We start from the raw sequence: 20,985 nt of genomic DNA, 5'->3' as shown, positions 1-20,985 counted from the left end.
ACATGAATAGACAGGGAATAGAGGGATACAAACCGCGTAGAGGCAAAGGATCTTCAGTTTGGAAAGGCATCATGTGTCAGCGTGGGCCGAAGGGCCTGTAACTGTGCTGTTCTTTGGTAGACCTTTGATGGGCAAAGCTATTAAGGGATTGTGGAACCATGCTGGTTAGATGGAATTAAGACACAAATCGCTCACTGGTGATCTAACTGAGTGAGTGAGCTGGATTGAGGTTTCCTGCTCTTCGTATGTCCCTATCCGAACCTAAAACATACACACTTCCGGGCAACATAACCCAAACTGACCCAAACACGCTCTCAACATGGTTCAGGCAACGTGACAACAGTTAGCGGTTAATCAAACCCAGCCTTTTAATTCCTGGATTCGCTTCACTGAATCTAAAACAAGAAACAGTCAGTGTTTAACAAAAAGAGACTCCAGATGATAGCTGTTTGTAGCCAAAGATTTGGTTGCCTAACATTTTTAAAGTTTATTTATTAGTGTCACAAGTAGGCTTACATTAACATTGCAATGAAGTTACTGTGAAAATCCCCTAGTCGCCACACTCCAGTGCCTGTTTGGGTACACTGAGGGAGAATTTAGCATGGCCAATGCACCTAACCAGCACGTCTTTCAGACTGTGGGAGGAAACCAGAGCACCCGGAGGAAACCCATGCAGACACGGGGAGAATGTGCAGTCTCCGCACAGACAGTGACCCAGGCCGGGAATTGAACCTGGGCCTCTGGCGCTGTGCTAACCACTGTGCCACCGAGCCGCCCTCTAATAGAAGGTTGGAGCTTTGACAGAAACATTGGCTGGAGTTTTACCGACATGTCCACCCCCGTAATCAGGGGGTGGGTGAGGCTCGGAGAACGGCATTCTCCGTTGGCCTCGAGCGGGACCGTACGAACCTGAGGCGGGAGTGCGGTAAAATTCTGCCCATTGTACACCATGCTACACCACAGGAAGTCGTTGATGCCAAAACATTGAATGTATTCAAGAGGCGGCTGGATATAGCACTTGGGGCAAATGGGGTCAAAGGTTATGGGGAGAAAACAGGATTAGGCTATTGAGTTGAACGATCCGCCATGACTGTGATGAATGGTGGAGCAGGCTCGAAGGGCCGAATGGCCTCCTCCTGCTCCTATCTTCTATGTTTCTATTGTTTTGTTGTGGGTTAGGTGCCGCCTTTTAAGCACAATCTGTGTCAGCTGAGGAATATTGAAAGGAAATAGTTGTTTCATAATTTTTTTAATGGTATTTTTTCACCTTCAATTGCCAGCATGCAAGAAGGGTCCTACGAACATGGCGTGCCCCTCTCGCAGATGTTGAAGGAAGCCTATTCCGCCGGGAAAGTGGATGGTTACTGCGACAGCATGGTGTCTGAGGCATCCTCACACGACTTGTACTTTGACTCTCTGTCTGACCTCCAGGAGGACAGAATGGACGGAAGCCCTTCGCTCGAGCTCTCTGCCTTCCTCAGCCAAGAGGAGATGTGCAAGAGCCTCGATCTGGCCCGGGTGGCCATTGCCGAGAGTTCGTCGGAAGAAACGGAGCCCGAGCCCGACCCCGAGCTCGAGCTGGAGGATATCTCCCGGTATCTTCACCCTCGCCCCTCGGCCGACACGCCGGAGGACCCGCCTGTGGCCGGGACCCAAGCCGCTGGTCGGCCGGGCAGCCCAGCGCTTTGCGTGAGCCTGGACGCCAAATCAGACAGCTCTGCCGTCACGGCCGAACGCGACACAGAGGGCAGCCCTGCCCATCTGGTATCCAGCCCCGAGCTCAGGACCGGCCAGCCAAACCTTCCGAGCACAGACCCATCCTTTGAGGAGCTTGGCAGGAAGACACCGACCATCTCCAACAAGGCAAATCCTGTCCACAATTCCAAAAGGGAGGAGAAACCTGCTTACCAGAGCGAGGGCTTGGCGAAGAATGAGTTTTGTACCAAAGCGGTGTCCTTCATCGAGGAGCTGTCATCTATATTCAGGACAGCAAGGCCAAGGAACTATGGCCCGGTGAAGAATAAGAATAATGAAGAAGAAAATTCATCTTCCGATAGTGGCTATCTCTCGCCGAAGAACCATGTTAAAGTTAACGCCGCCTCAGTCGGGAAAACTAAGCCAGTGGAACGTAAGCTGACTGCGGTGCCTGATGTGGAACCGAGTGCGGAGACTGAGCGGGGCAGGGGAAGCGAGCCTGTCAGCAAGGCCGCAGCAAAGGCTGCAGAGCGACCCCTCACCGGCTCAGCTCCCCGCTTCATTCAAAAGTTGAAAAGTCAAGAGGTGGCCGAGGGAAGCATCGTTCGGCTTGAGTGCAGAGTCTTGGGGGACCCAGCACCCCTGGTCAGGTAAGAGTGAGTCAATCATTGCTCTGACCAATGTCATGCACAAGAATGATTGGGCATGCTGGGAATTGATGTTAATGATGCATGTCACTATTCATGAGAAAATTGGTTCACCAATTCAGGTGATAAACTGTGCGATGCGAATCTCCTGAACTTGTCGCCTGATTTACAACTTGCGAAAAGAACATCTTATCCTCACCCTCCCCATTAAGCTTAAGCCCTTGGAGAGAAACCAAGAGAAAATCTCAGCAGGTCTGGCAGCATCTGTAAGGAGAGAAAAGAGCTGACGTTTTGAGTCCAGATGATTCTTTGTCAAAGGGTTCTTGCTGGATTTACACATTCATTTCCCATTAAACCCATTGCCGTATGTTAATTCCAGTAATTAATTGCGCAAATAGCTTTTTAATTATAGGTTAAGGTCGCATACTTAGCAGCCAGCATAATTAAGGACTCCACGCACCCTGGATATTCTCTCTTCCACCTTCTTCCGTCGGGGAAAAAGATACAAAAGTCTGAGGTCACATTCCAACCGACTCAAGAACAGCTTCTTCCCTGCTGCTGTCAGACTTTTGAATGGACCTACCTTGCATTAAGTTGATCATTCTCTACACCCTAGCTATGACTATAACATTACATTCTGCACTCTCTCCTTTCCTTCTCTATGTACGGCATGTTTTATCTGTATAGTGTACAAGGGGGCGGCACGGTAGCCCAGTGGCTAGCACTGCTGCTTCACAGCACCAGGGACCCAGGGGTTCGATTCCTGGCTTGGGTCACTGACCGTGTGGAGTTTGCACATTCTCCCCATGTCTGCGTGGGTTTCCTCCGGGTGCTCCGGTTTCCTCCCACATTCTGAAAGACATGTTGATTAGGTGCATTGACCCTAATAGACGATGGAGTGTGACGACTAGGGGAATTTCACAGTAACTTCATTGCAATGTTAATGTAAGCTTACTTGGAACTAATAAATTAACTTTAACTTAACAAGAAACAATACTTTTCACTGTTTACTAATACATGTGACAATAATAAATCAAACCAAATCAAATCAAACTGTTTGCATTGTTGACCTCTTTAATCACATTTTAATTGATGTTTGAAGTTTCCTTTCCACTTTGTCTTTTGTTTCGGGCGGTTCCCCTCCTTTTAGGGAGCTGCCCATTTTCATTTGTCCATGAGTAAATTTGATTTAGTTTATTTGGTTGGGCCAAAATGATTGGTAGCAAACTGTTTATTTACTGGACTGATGATCCAGAGTCAGGTCCCACTGTGACAACTGAGAAATTTAAATTCAACATCAAGATGATGTGGAATAAATAGTTAGCACCAGTATGAAAGGCATAGATAGGGTGAACGGTGGGAAGCTTTTTCCCAGGTCAGTGGTGACGTTCACGAGGGGTCATAGGTTCAAGGTGAGGGGGGGGAGGTTTAACACAGATATCAGAAGGACGTATTTTACACAGAGGGTGGTGGGGGCCTGGAATGTGCTGCCGGGCAAGGTGGTGGAGGCGGACACACTGGGAACGTTTAAGACTTATCTAGATAGTCACATGAACGGAGTGGGAATGGAGGGATACAAAAGAATGGTCTAGTTTGGACCAGGGAGCGGCGCGGGCTTGGAGGGCCGAAGGGCCTGTTCCTGTGCTGTATTGTTCTTTGTTCTTTGTTCTAATGGTGACTGTGAAACGACCATTTTGTCGTGAAAACTCATCTGGTTCACTAATCGGTGGCACAGTGGTTAGCACTGCTGCCTCACAGCGCCAGAGACCGGGGTTCAATTCCCGGCTTGGGTCACTGTCTGTGCGGAGTCTGCACGTTCTCCCCGTGTCTGCGTGGGTTTCCTCTGGGTGCTCCGGTTTCTTCCCACAGTCTAAAAGACGTGCCAGTTAGGTGCATTGGCCATGCTAAATTTTCCCTCAGCGTACCCGAACAGGCTCCGGAGTGTGGCGACTGGGGGATTTTCACAGTAACTTCATTGCAGTGTTAATGTCATCTTACTTGTGACACTAATAAATAAATAAACTTGTTAATCCTGATATATTGCGCCTGTGTGAATCTTAGTTCCCAATTGCAAGGTACATTTTTATGGTCATCATTCGACTTTTAATTCCAGATTATTTTTGATTGAATTCAAATGTCAGTGTTAATGTAAGCCTACTTGTGACATGAATAAATAAACTTTTAAACTTCAATGTCCTTTAGGGAAGGAAATCTGCCGTCCTTACCTGGTCTGGCCTACACGTGACTCCAGACCCACATCGACGTGGTTGACTCTGATTTGCTTTCGGAAGTCACTCAACTAAAGGCAGTTAGCAATGGCGGTAAATGTAGGCTTTGCCAGAACTTCCAACATCCCAGGAACGAATATAAGCAATCATAGAAACCCTACAGTGCAGAAAGAGGCCATTCGGCCCATCAAGTCTGCACCAACAACAATCCCACCCAGGCCCTACCCCCACATATTTTACCCACTAATCCACGATCTCAGGACTCTAAGGGGCAATTTTTAACCTGGCCAATCAACCTAACCCGCACATCTTTGGACTGTGGGAGGAAACCGGAGCACCCAGAGGAAACCCACGCAGACACGAGGAGAATGTGCAAACTCCACACAGACAGTGACCCAAGCCGGGAATTGAACCCAGGTCCCTGGAGCTGTGAAGCAGCAGTGCTAACCACTGTGCTACCGTGCCGCCCGTGGGTCGTGGTCTAGAATGTGATGCCTAAAAGTGTGGTGGAGGCACTTCAAATAGCAACTTGCAAAAAGGGACAGAATCTTAAAAAGCAAAATGGAGCTGTGCTAACCACTGTGCTAGCGTGCCGCCCTAATATAATGTAATAATGCAATAATTGTTATTAAACAGCCAGCCAGTGTTGAAAGGGAACCATTTTAATTGGTCAACCTCATTTCTAATTGTAAACTCTTCTAACTTTTCCTTTCTGTTTCTTTTTCTCTCACATTTAGTTCTTTAATCTCTCTTTCTATTCTCTTTCGATGCCTGATTTGATTCTTCTTTACTCCCCTTCTCCTTTGTTTTGTTCTCATGTCTTCTGTAATTTCTTTTGTTCATGAGATATGGGCAGTGCTGGCTAGGCCAGCGTTTATTGCCCATCCCTAATTGCCCACTGAGTGGCTCACCAGACCATTTCAGAGGGCATTCATGAGTCAACAACATCGCAATGGATCTGGAATCACAGGTAGACCAGACCAAGTAAGGACGGCAGATTTCCTTCCCAACGTGGCACGGTGGCACAGTGGTTAGCACTGCTGTCTCATAGCGCCAGGGACCCAGGTTCAATTCCCTGGCTCGGGTCACTGTCTGTGTGGAATTTGCACATTCTCCCCGTCCCTGCGTGGGTTTCCTCTGGGCGCTCCGTTTTCCTCCCACAGTCCAAAGATGTACAGGTTAGGTTGATTGGCCATGCTAAATTGTCCCTTAGTGTCAGGGGGACCAGCTAGGGTAAATGCATGGGGTTATGTGGATAGGACCTGGGTGGGATTGTGGCTGGTGAAGACTCGATGGGTCGAACGGCCTCCTTCTGCACTGTAGGATTCTGTGATTCTAAAGGACCAGATGTGTTTCTACGACAATCAGTGAGAGTTTCATGGGTCATCATCACTGCGATTGGCTGTCACTTCCAGATTGTTTTCTAATTTATTTTATTTATAGAGTCATAGAGGTTTACAGCATGGAAACAGGCCCTTCGGCCCAACCTGTCCATGCCGCCCTTTTTTAAAACCCCGAAGCTAATCCCAATTGCCCGCATTTGGCCCATATCCCTCTATACCCATCTTACCCATGGAACTGTCTAAATGCTTTTTAAAAGACAAAATTGTACCCGCCTCTACTATTACCTCTGGCAGCTTGTTCCAGACACTCACCACCCTCTGTGTGAAAAAATTGCCCCTCTGGACCATTTTGTATCTCTCCCCTCTCACCTTAAACCTCTAGTTTTAGACTCCACTCCCTTTGGGACAATTTAATTAATTGAATTTGTATTCCACAGTGGGATTTGAACTCATGTTGTCAGACATTGGATGGGATTTTCCAGGCCCGTCTGAGATGATGCCCGCTGCTGGCAGGACTGGAATATCCCAACCATCAGATCTGATTTGCCACATGTATTAGTATACAGTGAAAAGTATTGTTTCTTGCGTGATATGCAAACAAAACATACCATTCATAGAGAAGGAAAGGAGAGAGTGCATAATCATAGAAACCCTACAGTACAGAAAGAGGCCATTCGGCCCATCAAGTCTGCACCGACCACAATCCCACCCAGGCCCTACCCCCATATATTTTACCCACTAATCCCTCTAATCTACACATCCCAGGACACTAAGGGGCAATTTTAGCATAGCCAATCAACCTAACCTGCATATCTTTGGACGTAATGGTATGGTCATATGGTATGGTAATGGTACAGTCATAGCTAGGGTGTAGAGAAAGATCAACTTAATGCAAGGTAGATCCATTCAAAAGTCTAACAGCAGCAGGGAAGAAGCTGTTCTTGAGTAGGTTGGTACGTGACCTCAGATTTTTGTATCTTTTTCCTGATGGAAGATGGTGGAAGAGAGAATGTCCGGGGTGCGTGGGCTCCTTAATTATACTGGCTGTTTTGCCGAGGCAGCGGGAAGTGTAGACAGAGTCAATGGATGGGAGGATGGTTTGAGTGATGGACTGGGCTTCATTCATGACCTTTTGTAGTTTCTTGCGTTCTTGGGCAGAGCAGGAGCCATACCAAGCTGTGATACAACCAGAAAGAATGCTTTCTATGGTGTGGTATTAGCTTAGGCTTCTGGATTAGCTTAGGCTTCTGGATTAGGCCTGTGACATTAGTACCACACAACTATCACCCTATGTACCTCATTGATTAAAGAGATAGATCCTTGGTCCCACCATTTAGTAAGGCCCTTGATACTCCAATGCCCACACTGCGCAATTATCAGCTTCCAGTCATCGATGTTAGAATCATAGAATAGAATAGAATTCTACAGTGCAGATGGACGCCAATCGACCCACCAAGTCAGCACCGACCACAATCCCACCCAGCCCCTAACCCTGTAGCCCTAAGTATTTACCCTGCTAGTCCCCCTGACACGAAGTGTCAATTTTAGCATGGCCAATCAACCTGACCCGCACATTTTTGGACTGTGGGAGGAAACCGGAGCACCCGGAGGAAACCCACGCAGACACGGGGAGAACGTGCAAACTCCACACAAGTGACCCAAGCTAGGAATTGAACCCAGGTCCCTGGCACTGTGAGGCACCAATGCTGACCACTGTGCCATCCTGCCGCCTAAATGAGGGCTCGTCCGAGATGGTGGGTAGGGAGCAGGTTAAAGTTGAACTAAAGGCGCACACAATGAGGGGCCGAAATTCCAGTAAAGTCTGGGACAGTAGCCCACAGAACGAGGGGGATGGCATTTGAGATCTGCTAACTTGGCCACTTCCGATTCCACGTAAAATGTTTAGAATATTCTTACTGTCCCAGTCAAAGACCACAAGCCAGATGTTGCATAATGAAAAACAGATAGCCCACCGCAGATCGTGTGGTCCGAGGCAGATGTGCGCCAGACCAGCGATTTTACAATGTCAAATATAATTACACTCGATCCATTTCTTGAAAGAATTCCGACGTGGTAAACATTGATGAAACTTTAAATTCCATGAATTGGAATAACCGCATTGTAAACTGGGAACTTTACTGAAGAGAATCTCTTGTCTAACATCTTGTTGAATGGTGGGGATGCGGGGGGGGCTGGCGGGGGGGGGGGGGGCGGGGGGGGGGGGGGGAGGGGGAGGTGTGGGGGGGTGGTCGGGGGATGGGGTGGGTTGGTTGGGAGGTGGAGATGGGGGTGTTTCCAGGTGGGGTGGGGGGGGGAGGGGCGCGAGGCCAGGATGCAGGGTCGAGGTTCTCACCAGAAAGATTGAAAAGGATAAAACGAATGAGGTAATTGTGGAAATGGTGGTGAGGTGACATCACATATACACTCTTGTCTAGACGTGCAAGGGTGAAGTACGGGTTGCTGACTCGACTAGAGTCAAACTTCCATTGGGTCCAATTCTGGTTGCCACGCCACCAGAAGGAGATGGAGGCTTTGGAGAGAGTGCAGATTGATTAAACTGGGATTGTTCTCCCTGGAAAGACGGAGACTGAGGGGCGACGTGACAGAAGTTTATAAAATTATGAGGGGTATGGATAGGGTGAACAGTTGGAAGCTTTTTCCCAGGGCAGAAATGACAATTACAAGGGGGCACAAGTTCAAGGTAAGGGGGGAAAGGTTCAGTGGAGATGTGCGGGGGAAGTTTTTTACACAGAGGGTGGTGAGGGGCCTGAAATGCACTGCCCAGTGAGGGGGTTGAGGAGATGTGTTAGCGACATTTAAGACTTACCTGGATAGATACGTGAACAGGCGGGGAATAGAGGGATACAGGGGGTTGGTCTAGATGGGATAACGTGATCGGCACAGGCTTTGTGGGCCGAAGGGCCTGTTCCTGTGCTGTACTGTTCTTTGTTCTTTGTCTTCTCCCGGGATTTATCATAACTTTGGGGTATCAGCTAATCTGCCACTCAACTTATAGTGGGCAAGTGGGAAAGCCCTGAGATACAACAGCAGGTATTGAAATCTGAAGTGCTCGCCATTTGCTGTAATCATGGATGCGAAAAGCTTAGAAACTTTCAATAATCTTCCTGTTTGAGAATTCTCGAAAAAAAGACAGGCTGTCAAAGCTTTTCATCTTGCATTCATCAGGACAGATGCAAGAATACCAAATGTCAAAGGCAGCAACAATTTATACTGCATGAGAAAGGGTGCTGATTGGTTGACAAATGGGCTCTGATTGGTTGAGACATTGTCGTGGAGAGTGCATCAGGAACTATTGTCCACCATGATTTTGTGTAATTCACAAAAGGCGCTAAACCTGGACATGTTCCTTTTGCCTGCAGAGGACAGGTCGCTGTGTGTGCTGTATACATGGCTTCTGAGCCACACGGCGAGCCCAACTGGTGTATTTATTCCTCAGCACACTCGGGATTGTTTGGAAAGTGTTGTCCAAATGTGGAATCGTATCTAGCGTTAGACATTGGCCGGAATTCTCCAGCCATTCACTTCCACTGCCAGCGAGAACGGAGAATTTGGCGCTCGGCCAGAACTCCATTCGCTGCAGCGGGACCGGAGAATCCCAGCTGCGGGCGAGGTGGGAGAATCCCAGCCGCGGGCGAGGTGGGGGGAATCCCAGCCGTGGGCGAGGTGGGAGAATCCCAGCCGCGGGCGAGGTGGGGGGAATCCCAGCCGCGGGCGAGGTGGGGGGAATCCCAGCCGCGGGCGAGGTGGGGGGAATCCCAGCTGCGGGCGAGGTCGGAGAATCTCAGCCGCGGGCGAGGTGGGAGAATCCCAGCCGCGGACGAGGTGGGAGAATCCCAGCCGCGGGCGAGGTCGGAGAATCTCAGCCGCGGGCGAGGTCGGAGAATCTCAGCCGCGGGCGAGGTGGGAGAATCCCAGCCGCGGGCGAGGTGAGGGAATCCCAGCTTGTCATGCTCTGAGGTTTGCAAGCAACAACTTTTTTTGCCTGTTTACAAATACATTGGGAAAGTTTAACTGCATCACAGATTCTGGTTCTGCTGCTTTGTCCCGGGTTTTAGCCTGTATCCAATCTCTTTCCAGCTTTAAAATTCTCATCAATGTTTTTAAATCCCCTCTTGCACCTTAGCCCCTTTGTTACTTCAACTCTGCAACCTCTTCCAACCCTACAACCTTTCACAATCTCTGCACTTTAAATGTATTTATTTACGAGTGTCATAAGTAGGCTTACATTAACACTGCAATGAAGTTACTGTGAAAATCCCCTAGTTGTCACACTCTGGCGCCTGTTCAGGTACACTGAGGGAGAATTTAGCATGGCCAATGCACCTAACCAGCGCGTCTTTCAGACTGTGGGAGGAAACTGGAGCACCCGGAGGAAACCCACACAGACACAGGGAGAACACGCAGACTCCGCACAGACAGTGATCCAGGCCGGGAATTGAACCCGGGTCCCTGGCGCTGTGAGGCAGCAGTGCTAACCACTGTGCCACCGTGCCTTCGACCCATTCTGGCCCCTTGCGCATCTCCTGATTTTAATTGCCTCACCGCTGACAGACATGTTACCTTCTACCTGTGCCTGAAGCACTGGAATTCCTTTCCTAAACTTTTCTATCTCTCCTTAATTGTTTCTTAGAAGCTACCTGCTTCGCTGAAGGAGATGGTGGTGGGGGGGGGGGGGGGAAGCGGGGAGGAGGGGGATTGGGGGTATGGTGATGTAGAAGTCATGTCACTGGACTGTAAACCCACAGACCCAGGCTACTTCCCTGGGCCATGAATTCATACGGCAGCTGGTGGAATTTAAATCCAATTCATAAAATCTGGAATGATAGCGCTAGTCTCAGTAATGGTGACCAAGAATCCATCTGGGTCACTAATGTCCTTCAGGGAAGGAAATCTGCCGTCCTTACCTGGTCTGGCCTACATGTGACTCCAGAGCCACAGCAATGTGGTTGACTCTCAACTGCCCTCTGAAAAGGCCGAGTGAGACACTCAGTTCAAGGGCAATTAGTGATGGGCAATAAATGCTGGCCACATCCCATGAAAGAATAAAGAAAAAAAAACCTTTTTGTTTTCTTTCCTTTGTCTTTTTTTTATTCATTCATGGGACATGGGCGTCGCTGGCTGGCCACCATTTATTGCCCATCCCTCGTTGCCCTTGTGAAGGTGGTGGTGAGCTGCCTTCTTGATTCGCTGCAGTCCACATGGTGTGGGTTGACCCACAATGCCATTGGGGGGGGAATTCCAGGATTTTGACCCAGCAACTGCGAAGGAACGGCGATGTGTTTCCAAGCCAGGATGGTGAGTGGCTTGGAGGGGAACTTGCAGGTGGTGGTGTTCCCATGTATCTGCTGCCCTTGTCCTTCTAGATGGAAGTGGTCGTGGGTTTGGAAGGTGCTGCCTAAAGATCTTTGGTGAATTGCTGCAGTGCATCCTGTAAATAGTACACACTGCTGCTACTGAAGGCAAAGAGTGGAGGTAAATGGGTGTTTTTCTGGTTGGCGATCAGTGACTAGTGGTGTGCCTCAGGGATCAGTGTTGGGACTGCAGTTGTTTATGATTTACATAGATGATTTGGAGTTGGGGGCCAAGTGTAGTGTGTCAAAATTCACAGATGACACTAAGATGGGTGGAAGAGCAAAGTGTGCAGAGGACGCTGAAAGTCTGCAAAGGGATATAGATAGTCTAAGTGAGTGGGCGAGGGTCTGACAGATGGAGTACAATGTTGGTAAATGTGAGGTCATCCATTTTGGTAGGAATAACAGCAAAATGGACAATTATTTAAATGGTAAAAAATTGCAGCATGCTGCTGTGCAGAGGGACCTGGGTGTCCTTGTGCAGGAATCTCAAGGAGTTGGTTTGCAGGTGAAGCAGGTAATTAAGAAGGCAAATGGAATTTTGTCCTTCATTGCTGGAGGGATGGAGTTTAAAAACAGCGAGGTTATGTTGCAGCTGTATAAGGTGCTGGTGAGGCCACACCTGGAGTACTGTGTACAGTTTTGGTCTCCTTACTTGAGAAAGGATATACTGGCACTGGAGGGGGTGCAGAGGAGATTCACTAGAGGTTGATTCCGAAGTTGAGAGGGTTGGCTTATGAGGAGAGACTGAGTAGACTGGGACTATACTCATTGGAATTGAGAAGAATAGAAACATATAAGATTATGAAGGGAATAGATAAGATAGAAGCAGGGAAGTTGTTTCCACTGGCGGGTGAAACTAGAACTAGGGGGCATAGCCTCAAAATAAGGGGAAGCAGATTTAGGACTGAGTTGAGGAGGAACTTCTTCACACAAAGGGTTGTGAATCTGTGGAATTCCCTGCCCAGTGAAGCAGTTGAGGCTACCTCATTGAATGTTTTTAAGGCAAGGATAGATACATTTTTGAACAGTAAAGGAATTAAGGGCTATGGTGAGCGGGTGGGTAAGTGGAGCTGAGCCCACAAAAAGATCAGCCATGATCTTATTGAATGGCGGAGCAGGCTCGAGGGGCCAGATGGCCTACTCCTGCTCCTAGTCCTTATATTCTTATGAGCGTCGGTGGTGGAGTGATTGAATGTTTGTAGATGTGGTGCCAATCAAGTGGGCTGCTCTGTCCTGGATGGTGTTGAGCTTCTTGAGTGTTGTTGGAGCTGCACCCATCCAGGCAAGTGGGGAGTATTCCATCACACTCCTGACTTGTGCCCTTGTAGATAGTGGACAGGGTTTGGGGAGTCAGGAGGTGAGTTACTCACTGCAATATTCTTAGCCTCTGACCTGCTCTGGCAGCCACTGTGTTTGCCAGATCAGTGCTGGTTCTTGTTTAATGTTGATCCTATGATGTGCCTTTAGATTGTTTTTACGATGTTAAAGGAGCTAAATAAAGCTAAGTGACTGTCGCTTTCACAAGTAATAGCTCCACTATTTTACAATTGCAAAAGAAAGGGAGATAAATATCTAATAATCACATTATTTATTTGCTCAGATGCAACCCTGACTGAACAATGGGGAACACCTGAGTTTTGTTAGGAACAAAAGGGTTGTTAGGGAAAAAATCGGACCTCTCAGGGACAAAAGTGGGGACTTATGCTTGGAGCCCAAAGAAGTAGGGGAGATCCTAAATGAATACTTTGCGTCGGTATTCACAAAGGAGAGGGGTGTGTTGACTGGGAGTGTCTCTGAGGGGAGTGTTGAACCGTTGGAGAAAATCTCCATTACAAAGGAGGAAGTGTTAGGTTTGTTAGAGAATTTAAAGACTGACAAATCCCCAGGGCCTGATGGAATCTATCCAAGGCTGCTCAGGGAGACGAGAGGTGAAATCGTTGGGCCTCTGACGCAAATCTTTGTCTCGTCACTGGACGCAGGTGAGGTCCCAGAGGATTGGAGGATAGCCAATGTGGTCCCGTTATTTAAGAAGGGTAGGAAGGATAACCCGGGTAATTATAGGCCGGTGAGCTTGACGTCCGGTGGGGAAGTTGTTGGAGAAGATTCTTAGAGATAGGATGTATGCGCATTTAGAAAGGAATAAACTCATTAACGATAGTCAGCATGGTTTTGTGAGAGGGAGGTCATGCCTCACTAACCTGGTGGTGTTTTTTGAAGAAGTGACCAAAATGGTTGACGAAGGAAGGGCCGTGGATGTTGTCTATATGGACTTTAGTAAAGCGTTTGACAAAGTCCCTCATGGTAGGCTAGTGAAAAAGGTTGGATCTCATGGGATAAAGGGGGAGGTGGCTAGATGGGTGGAGAACTGGCTTGGTCATAGAATAACAGGTTTATTTGGTAGCAAAAGCCACACAAGCTTTCGAAGCTCTAAGCCCCTTCTTCAGGTGAGTGGGAATTCTGTTCACAAACTCTGTTTGTGAACAGAATTCCCACTCACCTGAAGAAGGGGCTTAGAGCTTCGAAAGCTTGTGTGGCTTTTGCTACCAAATAAACATGTTGGACTTTAACCTGGTGTTGTTAAACTTCTTACTGTGTTTACCCCAGTCCAACGCCGGCATCTCCACATCTTGGTCATAGAAGACAGAGGGTGGTCGTGGAAGGGTCTTTTTCCGGCTGGAGGCCTGTGACTAGTGGTGTACCGCAGGGCTCTGTATTGGGACCTCTGCTGTTTGTGATTTATATAAATGATCTGGAAGAAGGAGTAACTGGGGTGATCAGTAAGTTTGCGGACGACACAAAACTGGCAGGACTTGCAGATAGTGTGGAACATTGTCAGAGGCTACAGAAGGATATAGATAGGCTGGAAATTTGGGAAGGAAATGGCAGATGGAGTTCAATCCTGATAAATGCGAAGTGATGCATTTTGGTGGGAATAATGTAGGGAGGAGCTACACGATAAATGGAAGAACCATAAAGGGTGTAGAGACGCAGAGGGACCTGGGTGTGCAAGTCCACAGATCTTTGAAGGTGACGTCACAGGTGGAGAAGGTGGTGAAGAAGGCATATGGCATGCTTGCCTTTATAGGACGGGGCATAGAGTATAAGAGTTGGGGTCTGATGTTGCAGATGTATAGAACGTTGGTTCGGCCGCATTTGGAATACTGCGTCCAGTTCTGGTCGCCACACTACCAGACGGATGTGGAGGCTTTGGAGAGAGTACAGAGGAGGTTTACCAGGATGTTGCCTGGTATGGAGGGGCTTGGTTATGAGGAGAGATTGGGGAAACTGGGGTTGTTCTCCTTGGAAAGACGGAGGATGAGGGGAGACTTAATAGAGGTGTATAAAATTATGAAAGGCATAGATAGGGTGAACGGTGGGAAGCTTTTCCCCGGGTTGGTGGTGACGTTCACGAGGTGTCATAGGTTCAAGGTGAAGGGGGGGAGGTTTAACACAGATATCAGAAGGACATATTTTACACAGAGGGTCGTGGGGGCCTGGAATGTGTTGCCGGGCAAGGTGGTGGAGGCGGACACACTGGGAACGTTTAAGACTTATCTAGACAGCTATATGAACGGAGTGGGAATGGAGGGATACAAAAGAGTGGTCTAGTTTGGACCAGGGAGCGGCGCGGGCTAATTGTTCCTTGTTTCTCGTTTCAAGGCTTCATTCTATGATCATCTTGCTGGTGCCAGTACAGAGCGAGACTGCGGATAGTTGGGAACCTGTCTCGGGGGCAGGGAATTCATATGGTGTTCATGGAAGTGGAAATGACTAGGGTTGGGAAGCATTTTCCGATCAGGGCCCGTGTGATCTCCTGGACTCGTTTCGATCGCCTCAGGGGGTCGGAGAGGAATTTCCCAGATTTTTTTTTCCCCATATTGGCCCTGGGGTTTTCACTCTGGGTTTTCGCCTCTCCCTGGAGATCACATGGTCTGGAATAGCGGGGTGGGGGTGAGTTAGTAGGTTGTGATGAACAAAGCATCGTAGCTGTGAGGGACAGCTCGGTGGATAGGATATTGGTATGTAGATAGGCTGGAAAATTGGGCGGGGATCCTGGATTCAGGATTCAATCCTGGACCGGGGAGCAGCGCGGGCTTGGAGGGCCGAAGGGCCTGTTCCTGTGCTGTATTGTTCTTTGTTCTTTGTTGTTCTTGTTCTAATACATCCTTTTCCTATTCGTTCATGGGGTGTGAGAATCCCTGAAGGTCCCATTCCTCGTTACCCTGGACAAGGTGGTGAGTGAGCCACCATCTTGAACCTGCTGCAGTCCCTGTGCTGTAGGTACACCCACAGTGCTGTTAGGGACCCAGCAACAGAGAAGGAATGGCAGAACGGTGTGAGCTTTGGAGGGGAACTCCAAAAGGAATTGTTTGCCGTGCTTCCTGCCCCCGTCTTAAAGAACGAAAGATCAAAGAACAGTACAGCACAGGAACAGGCTCTTCGGCCCTCCAAGCCTGCGCCAATCACGTTGTCCTATCTGGACCAACCCCCTGTATCCCTCTATTCCCCATTTGTTCATGTGTCTATCAAGATAAGTCTTAAATGTCGCTAACATGGCTGCCTCAACCACCTCACTTGGCAGTGCATTCCAGGCCCCCACCACACTCTGTGTAAAAAATTTCCCCCGCACATCTCCACTGAACCTTTCCCCTCTTATCTTGAACTTGTGCCCCCTTGTAATTGTCATTTCTGCCCTGGGAAAAAGCTTCCAACTGTTCACCTTATCTATCTATGCACCTCATAATTTTATAAACTTCTATCAGGTCACCCCTCAGCCTCCGCCTTTGCAGGGAGAACAATCCCAGTTTATTCAATCCCTCCTCATAGCTAATACCCCCCTTGTTGTGACACTGATTTTCCTGCCAAGGACTGTGGATAGGTTTTACCACTTCCTGTCCTTAAACCATCCGCACATCTTGCTTGCTTCAAACAGAATTCTATTCACGTCATGTTCTATAGGTGTCTGGAATGCGCTGTCGAGGGTGGTGCAGGCAAATACGATAGGGATGTTTAAGGGGCTTTCCGATAAGATCATGAATGAGGGATATGGACCAAGGGCAGGCAGAAGGGATTAGTTTAATCTGGTGTCTTGTTCAGCACGACATGTTCCTGTGTTGTACTGTTCCATGTTCTGTGTTCAGTGGAGCACAAAATTATCGTCTGTTCTAAGTTCCAAATTTGACAACAGATACTGGGCCCTATTTTACCATTTTGATTCTAAGTGCTGAGTGGATTTGAAACTGGGAGTGTTTCAGATCCGACTTTTAGATCCGTTCTCAGGCGCCCCCATACGCACTCTGCCTGAAAAAATATCAGCGATTCCGAATCGCTCCACGCAGACAGAACGTGGGCCCCTCACCCCCTTCCCCCTCACTGATCACAGGCAGAGTGGCAGCGGACCCCCCTTCCCCTCACTGATCACAGGCAGAGTGGCAGCGGACCCCCCTTCCCCTCACTGATTAGAGGCAGAGTGACAGCGGATCCCCCCCTTCCCCCTCACTGATCTCAGGCAGAGTGGCAGCGGATCCCCCCTTTCCCCTCACTGATCACAGGCAGAGTGGCAACGGATCCCCCCTTCCCCCTCACTGATCACAGGCAGAGTGGCAGCGGACCCCCCTTTCCCCCTCACTGATCACAGGCAGAGTGGCAGCGGATCCCCCCTTCCCCCTCACTGATCACAGGCAGAGTGGCATCAGGCCTATCCCCTTCCCCTCCCCATTGATCACAGGCAGAGTGGCAGCGGATCCCCCCTTTCCCCTCACTGATCACAGGCAGAGTGGCAGCGGACCCCCCTTCCCCCTCACTGATCACAGGCAGAGTGGCAGCGGACCCCCCTTCCCCCTCATTGATCACAGGCAGAGTGGCAGCGGACCCCCCTTCCCCCTCATTGATCACAGGCAGAGTGGCAGCGGACCCCCCTCCCCTCCCATCCACCGATCTCAAGCAGAGAGCCGTCGGACGCTCGGCACTTACCTCCTCACTTACTGGAGCGCCCGAATCGGATTTCTGTAGAGCATGTCTGTTTCACACCGAATCTGGATGGGCGAACACGGTGGTAAAGGGGGAAGTGCCGGTAAGGTTGGGCGTGCAGCCCATTAAGTCAATTTAAATGCATGCAAATGGCCATCACGCCCATTTTGGGCGCGGTCCTCATCGCGGCCATTTTTGGGCCTTGGTAAAAGGGGGAACTGGTGCAGAGGCGTGCGCGGATCGCACTACTCACCTCACACCCGACTTTACCAAGTTTTCGTGCCCAAAAACAGGCACAACTTGATGGTAAAATCGGACCAACTTGATGGTAAAACTGTGTCCAATCACAGGCTCTCGTTTTGTACTCAGATTTTGGATAACTGCACTCTCTGTTCAAACTGTGCTGACTCATTCACTCTAATACCTCTCCCTGGTGATGCAGACAGCATGGACCCACTCCAGAGTGCTTTTCCATTTGCTTCATTAGATTGACTTAAAAGCTGACTCGATGTGTGACCATCAAAGTAGACCCAACGATACAGCAGCAGAATTAGGCCATTTGGCCCATTGGGTCTACTCAGCCATTCACTGAGATCATGGCTGATCAGATGTGATAATCCTCGCCTCCACCTTCCTGCCTTATCTCCATAACCCTTGATGCACCCACTGATAGAGTCTTCCAGCAGAGCAACAGACCATTCAGCTCATCATTCTTGTGGTAAAAGCTGCTGAATTGATTCCATACTGTCCAATCTTTCCCTGGAAACCTGCAAGTGTTTCATTTCTGTGGATTTATTCAGTCCTCTTTTTGAATTTTAATATTGAACCTCCTTCCGCTGCCCAATCAGATCGTGCATTCCTAATCATAACAATACCCCGCCCAACCTTCTCTACCCCAATGGAAATAATCCCAGTATCTCAATTATTTTTTAAAACTTTATTTGTTAAAGTAAAAGTAAAGTTTATTTATGAGTCACAAGTAAGGTATACATTAACACTGCAGTGAAGTTACTGTGAAATTCCCCTAGTCGCCACAATCCGGCGCCTATTCGAGTGAATGCACCTAACCAGCACGTCTTTCAGAATGTGGGAGGAAACTGGAGCACCCGGAAGAAACGCACGCAGACACGGGGAGAACGTGCAAACTCCACACAGACAGTGACCCAAGCCGGGAATCAAACCCGCGTCCCTGGCACTGTGAGGCAGCAGTGCTGACCTCTGTGCCACCATGCCACAAGTAGGCTTACTTTAACACTGATTTTGATTTGATTTATTATTGTCACATGTATTAACATACAGTGAAAAGTATTGTTTCTTGCGTGCTATACAGACAAAGCATACCGTTCATAGAGAAGGAAAGGAGAGGGTGCAGAATGTAGTGTTACAGTCATAGCTAGGGTGTAGAGAAAGATCAACTTAATGCGAGGTAAGTCCATTCAAAAGTCTGATGGCAGCAGGGAAGAAGCTGTTCTTGAGTCGGTTGGTACGTGACCTCAGACTTTTGTATTTTTTTCCCGACGGAAGAAGGTGGAAGAGAGAATGTCCGGGGTGCGTGGGGTCCTTAATTATGCTGGTTGCTTTTCCCGAGGCAGCGGGAAGTGTAGACAGAGACTGCAATGAAGTTACTGTGAAAATCCCCGAGTCTCCACACTCCGGCGCCTGTTCGGGTACACTGAGGGAGAATTCAGCATGGCCAATGCACCTAACCAGCACGTCTTTCAGAATCTGGGAGGAAACCCATGCAGACACGGGGAGAACGTGCAAACTCCACAGAGACAGTGACCGGGAATCGAACCCGGGTCCCTGGCGCTGTGAGCCAGCAGTGCTAACCACTGTACCACCATCTCTCCTTTGTATAAACCCCATCCTTAACATCACCCTATGTGGTTTCACCTTTAAAGCTTTAATATATTTTTAAAAATGGGACACCCAAAATTACACACAATTGTAGCCTAACCAATCTTCAAGCAAAAATTATCATCGCTTGTTTATTACTGTAATCTCCATCCTCCGTGTAAAACACAGCATGGTGTTGGTTTTTAATGGCACATTTAGGAACCTTCCCAATTGAGTGTACTCTGCCATTTATTGGTTTCCATCCGAAAATGTCACACTTATCCTCATCAATGGCCTTGTCCATTTCAGTGGCACACCTCTGTCCATACCTTCCTGAGGCCTTATGTCAAATCCACATTGGTGTGTTGTCAACAAATGGGGAGGCAATGAGGAGATGATGGTCCAGTGGTATTGTTGCTGGACTGGTAATTCAGAGATCCCGAATGATGCTCTGGGGTCGCAAGTTCAAATCCCGCCATGGCAGATGGTGAAATTTGAATTCAATAAAAATCTGGAATTAAGGTCAAATAATGGCCATGAGATCATTGTCAATTGGCATAAAAAACCCATCTGGTTCACTGATGTCTTTTAGGGAAGGAAATCTGCCATCCTTACCTGGTCTGGCCTACATGTGCAACACATGTGGTTGACTCTTTTGTGCCCACATGTGGTTGACTCTTAAACATGCTCTCTCAGTTTGAGGGGCAGTTAGTGATGGGCAATAAATTTGGCCCAGCCAACGACGCCCACATCCTATCAATGAATTATAAAATAAAATGTTGGGATTGTGTCCAAATCATTGAATCACACATCACTGAAGAAGGCCATTCAGCCCATTGCTCCTGCCCCAGCCCGATTGAACGAGCTACAAATTTGACCTGCTTCTACTTCCTTCAAAATCCACAAACTTATCCTTTTTAAGTTTCTATCCCTTTTTGCAAGTTGCTATTTGAAGTGCCTCCACCACACTTTCAGGCATCACATTCTAGATCACAACCCACGGCATAATGAGTGCATCCTCGACATCGCCCCACGGAATATTTTGCCAATTCTCTTAAATTTGTGCCGTTTGGTCAACAACTGTAGAAATACCAATTTCTCCCCATCTACTCAACAGAAACAAGTCGCGGAGAAATGGCAAAGCATAAATATTTCAAACCACATGGCTGGATGCCGATGGCTACACATAACTGGAACCTTCCATCTGAAGTTGCAACACTGGAGCACCAAACCCGCGTCACTGCAAACCTCTCCAGCACCTTGTTTGTTTGCTAGCGTTGGCAATGAAACAATAATAATTTACTCATTCATTCATTCGTGAGGATATTTGTGTTGCTGCCCATCCCTAGTTACCCTTGTTCAGAGGACAGTTGAGAGTCAACCACTTCACTGTGGCTCTGAAGTCACGTATAGGCCAGATCAGGTAAGGATGGCAGATTTCCTTCCCTGAAGAACATTAGTGAACCAGATGGATTTTTCTGACAATGGTCATCAATGAATTCTTAATTCCAGATATTTTTTATTGAATTCAAATTCCACCATCTGTCGTGGCGGGATTCGAACCCGGGTCCCGGGAACATTAGCTGAGTTTCTGGATTAATAGTCGAGCGATAATACCACCAGGCCATCACCTCCCCCTAATGATGTGTTAGTTATTCAATTCAATTTGTGAGGTAGGCGTTTCATTAAAAACTCGATCGTCCACATTTTGGGGTCACCTTCCACAAATAACAATGTTTGCCATTCATTATATCGACTGAGCTGCCATGGGCTTATCAACCATGACTTACTGTCATCGGGTGTCCAAAATAGGTGTCTGGAACAGTGCAGTGTCCATTAATGGGGATCTGTGGCATGTCTGAGCAGGAGGAGCAATGGGGCGGCTCCGGTT

The 20,985-nt window shown here is 48.3% G+C and overlaps 1 protein-coding gene across 2 annotated transcripts in view; it reads left to right on the top strand.

Annotated features, from left to right (window-relative positions):
• palld (palladin, cytoskeletal associated protein) overlaps positions 1 to 20,985 on the top strand; it is a 460,036-nt gene that overhangs the window by 10,291 nt on the left and 428,760 nt on the right. For both annotated transcript variants that reach the window (XM_078215142.1, XM_078215143.1), the window contains exon 2: positions 1,281 to 2,345. In XM_078215142.1, the coding sequence (XP_078071268.1) occupies positions 1,282 to 2,345 (1,064 nt within the window). In that variant the 5' untranslated portion in view covers position 1,281. The remainder of the gene's footprint in view (positions 1 to 1,280; positions 2,346 to 20,985) is intronic.

Source organism: Mustelus asterias, chromosome 6, assembly GCF_964213995.1.
Source record: "Mustelus asterias chromosome 6, sMusAst1.hap1.1, whole genome shotgun sequence".
In the NCBI taxonomy this organism is placed as follows: Eukaryota; Metazoa; Chordata; class Chondrichthyes; order Carcharhiniformes; family Triakidae; genus Mustelus; species Mustelus asterias.
The sequence above is the reverse complement of the archived record's forward strand: the minus strand, read 5'-3'. Positions and strand labels throughout refer to the sequence as shown.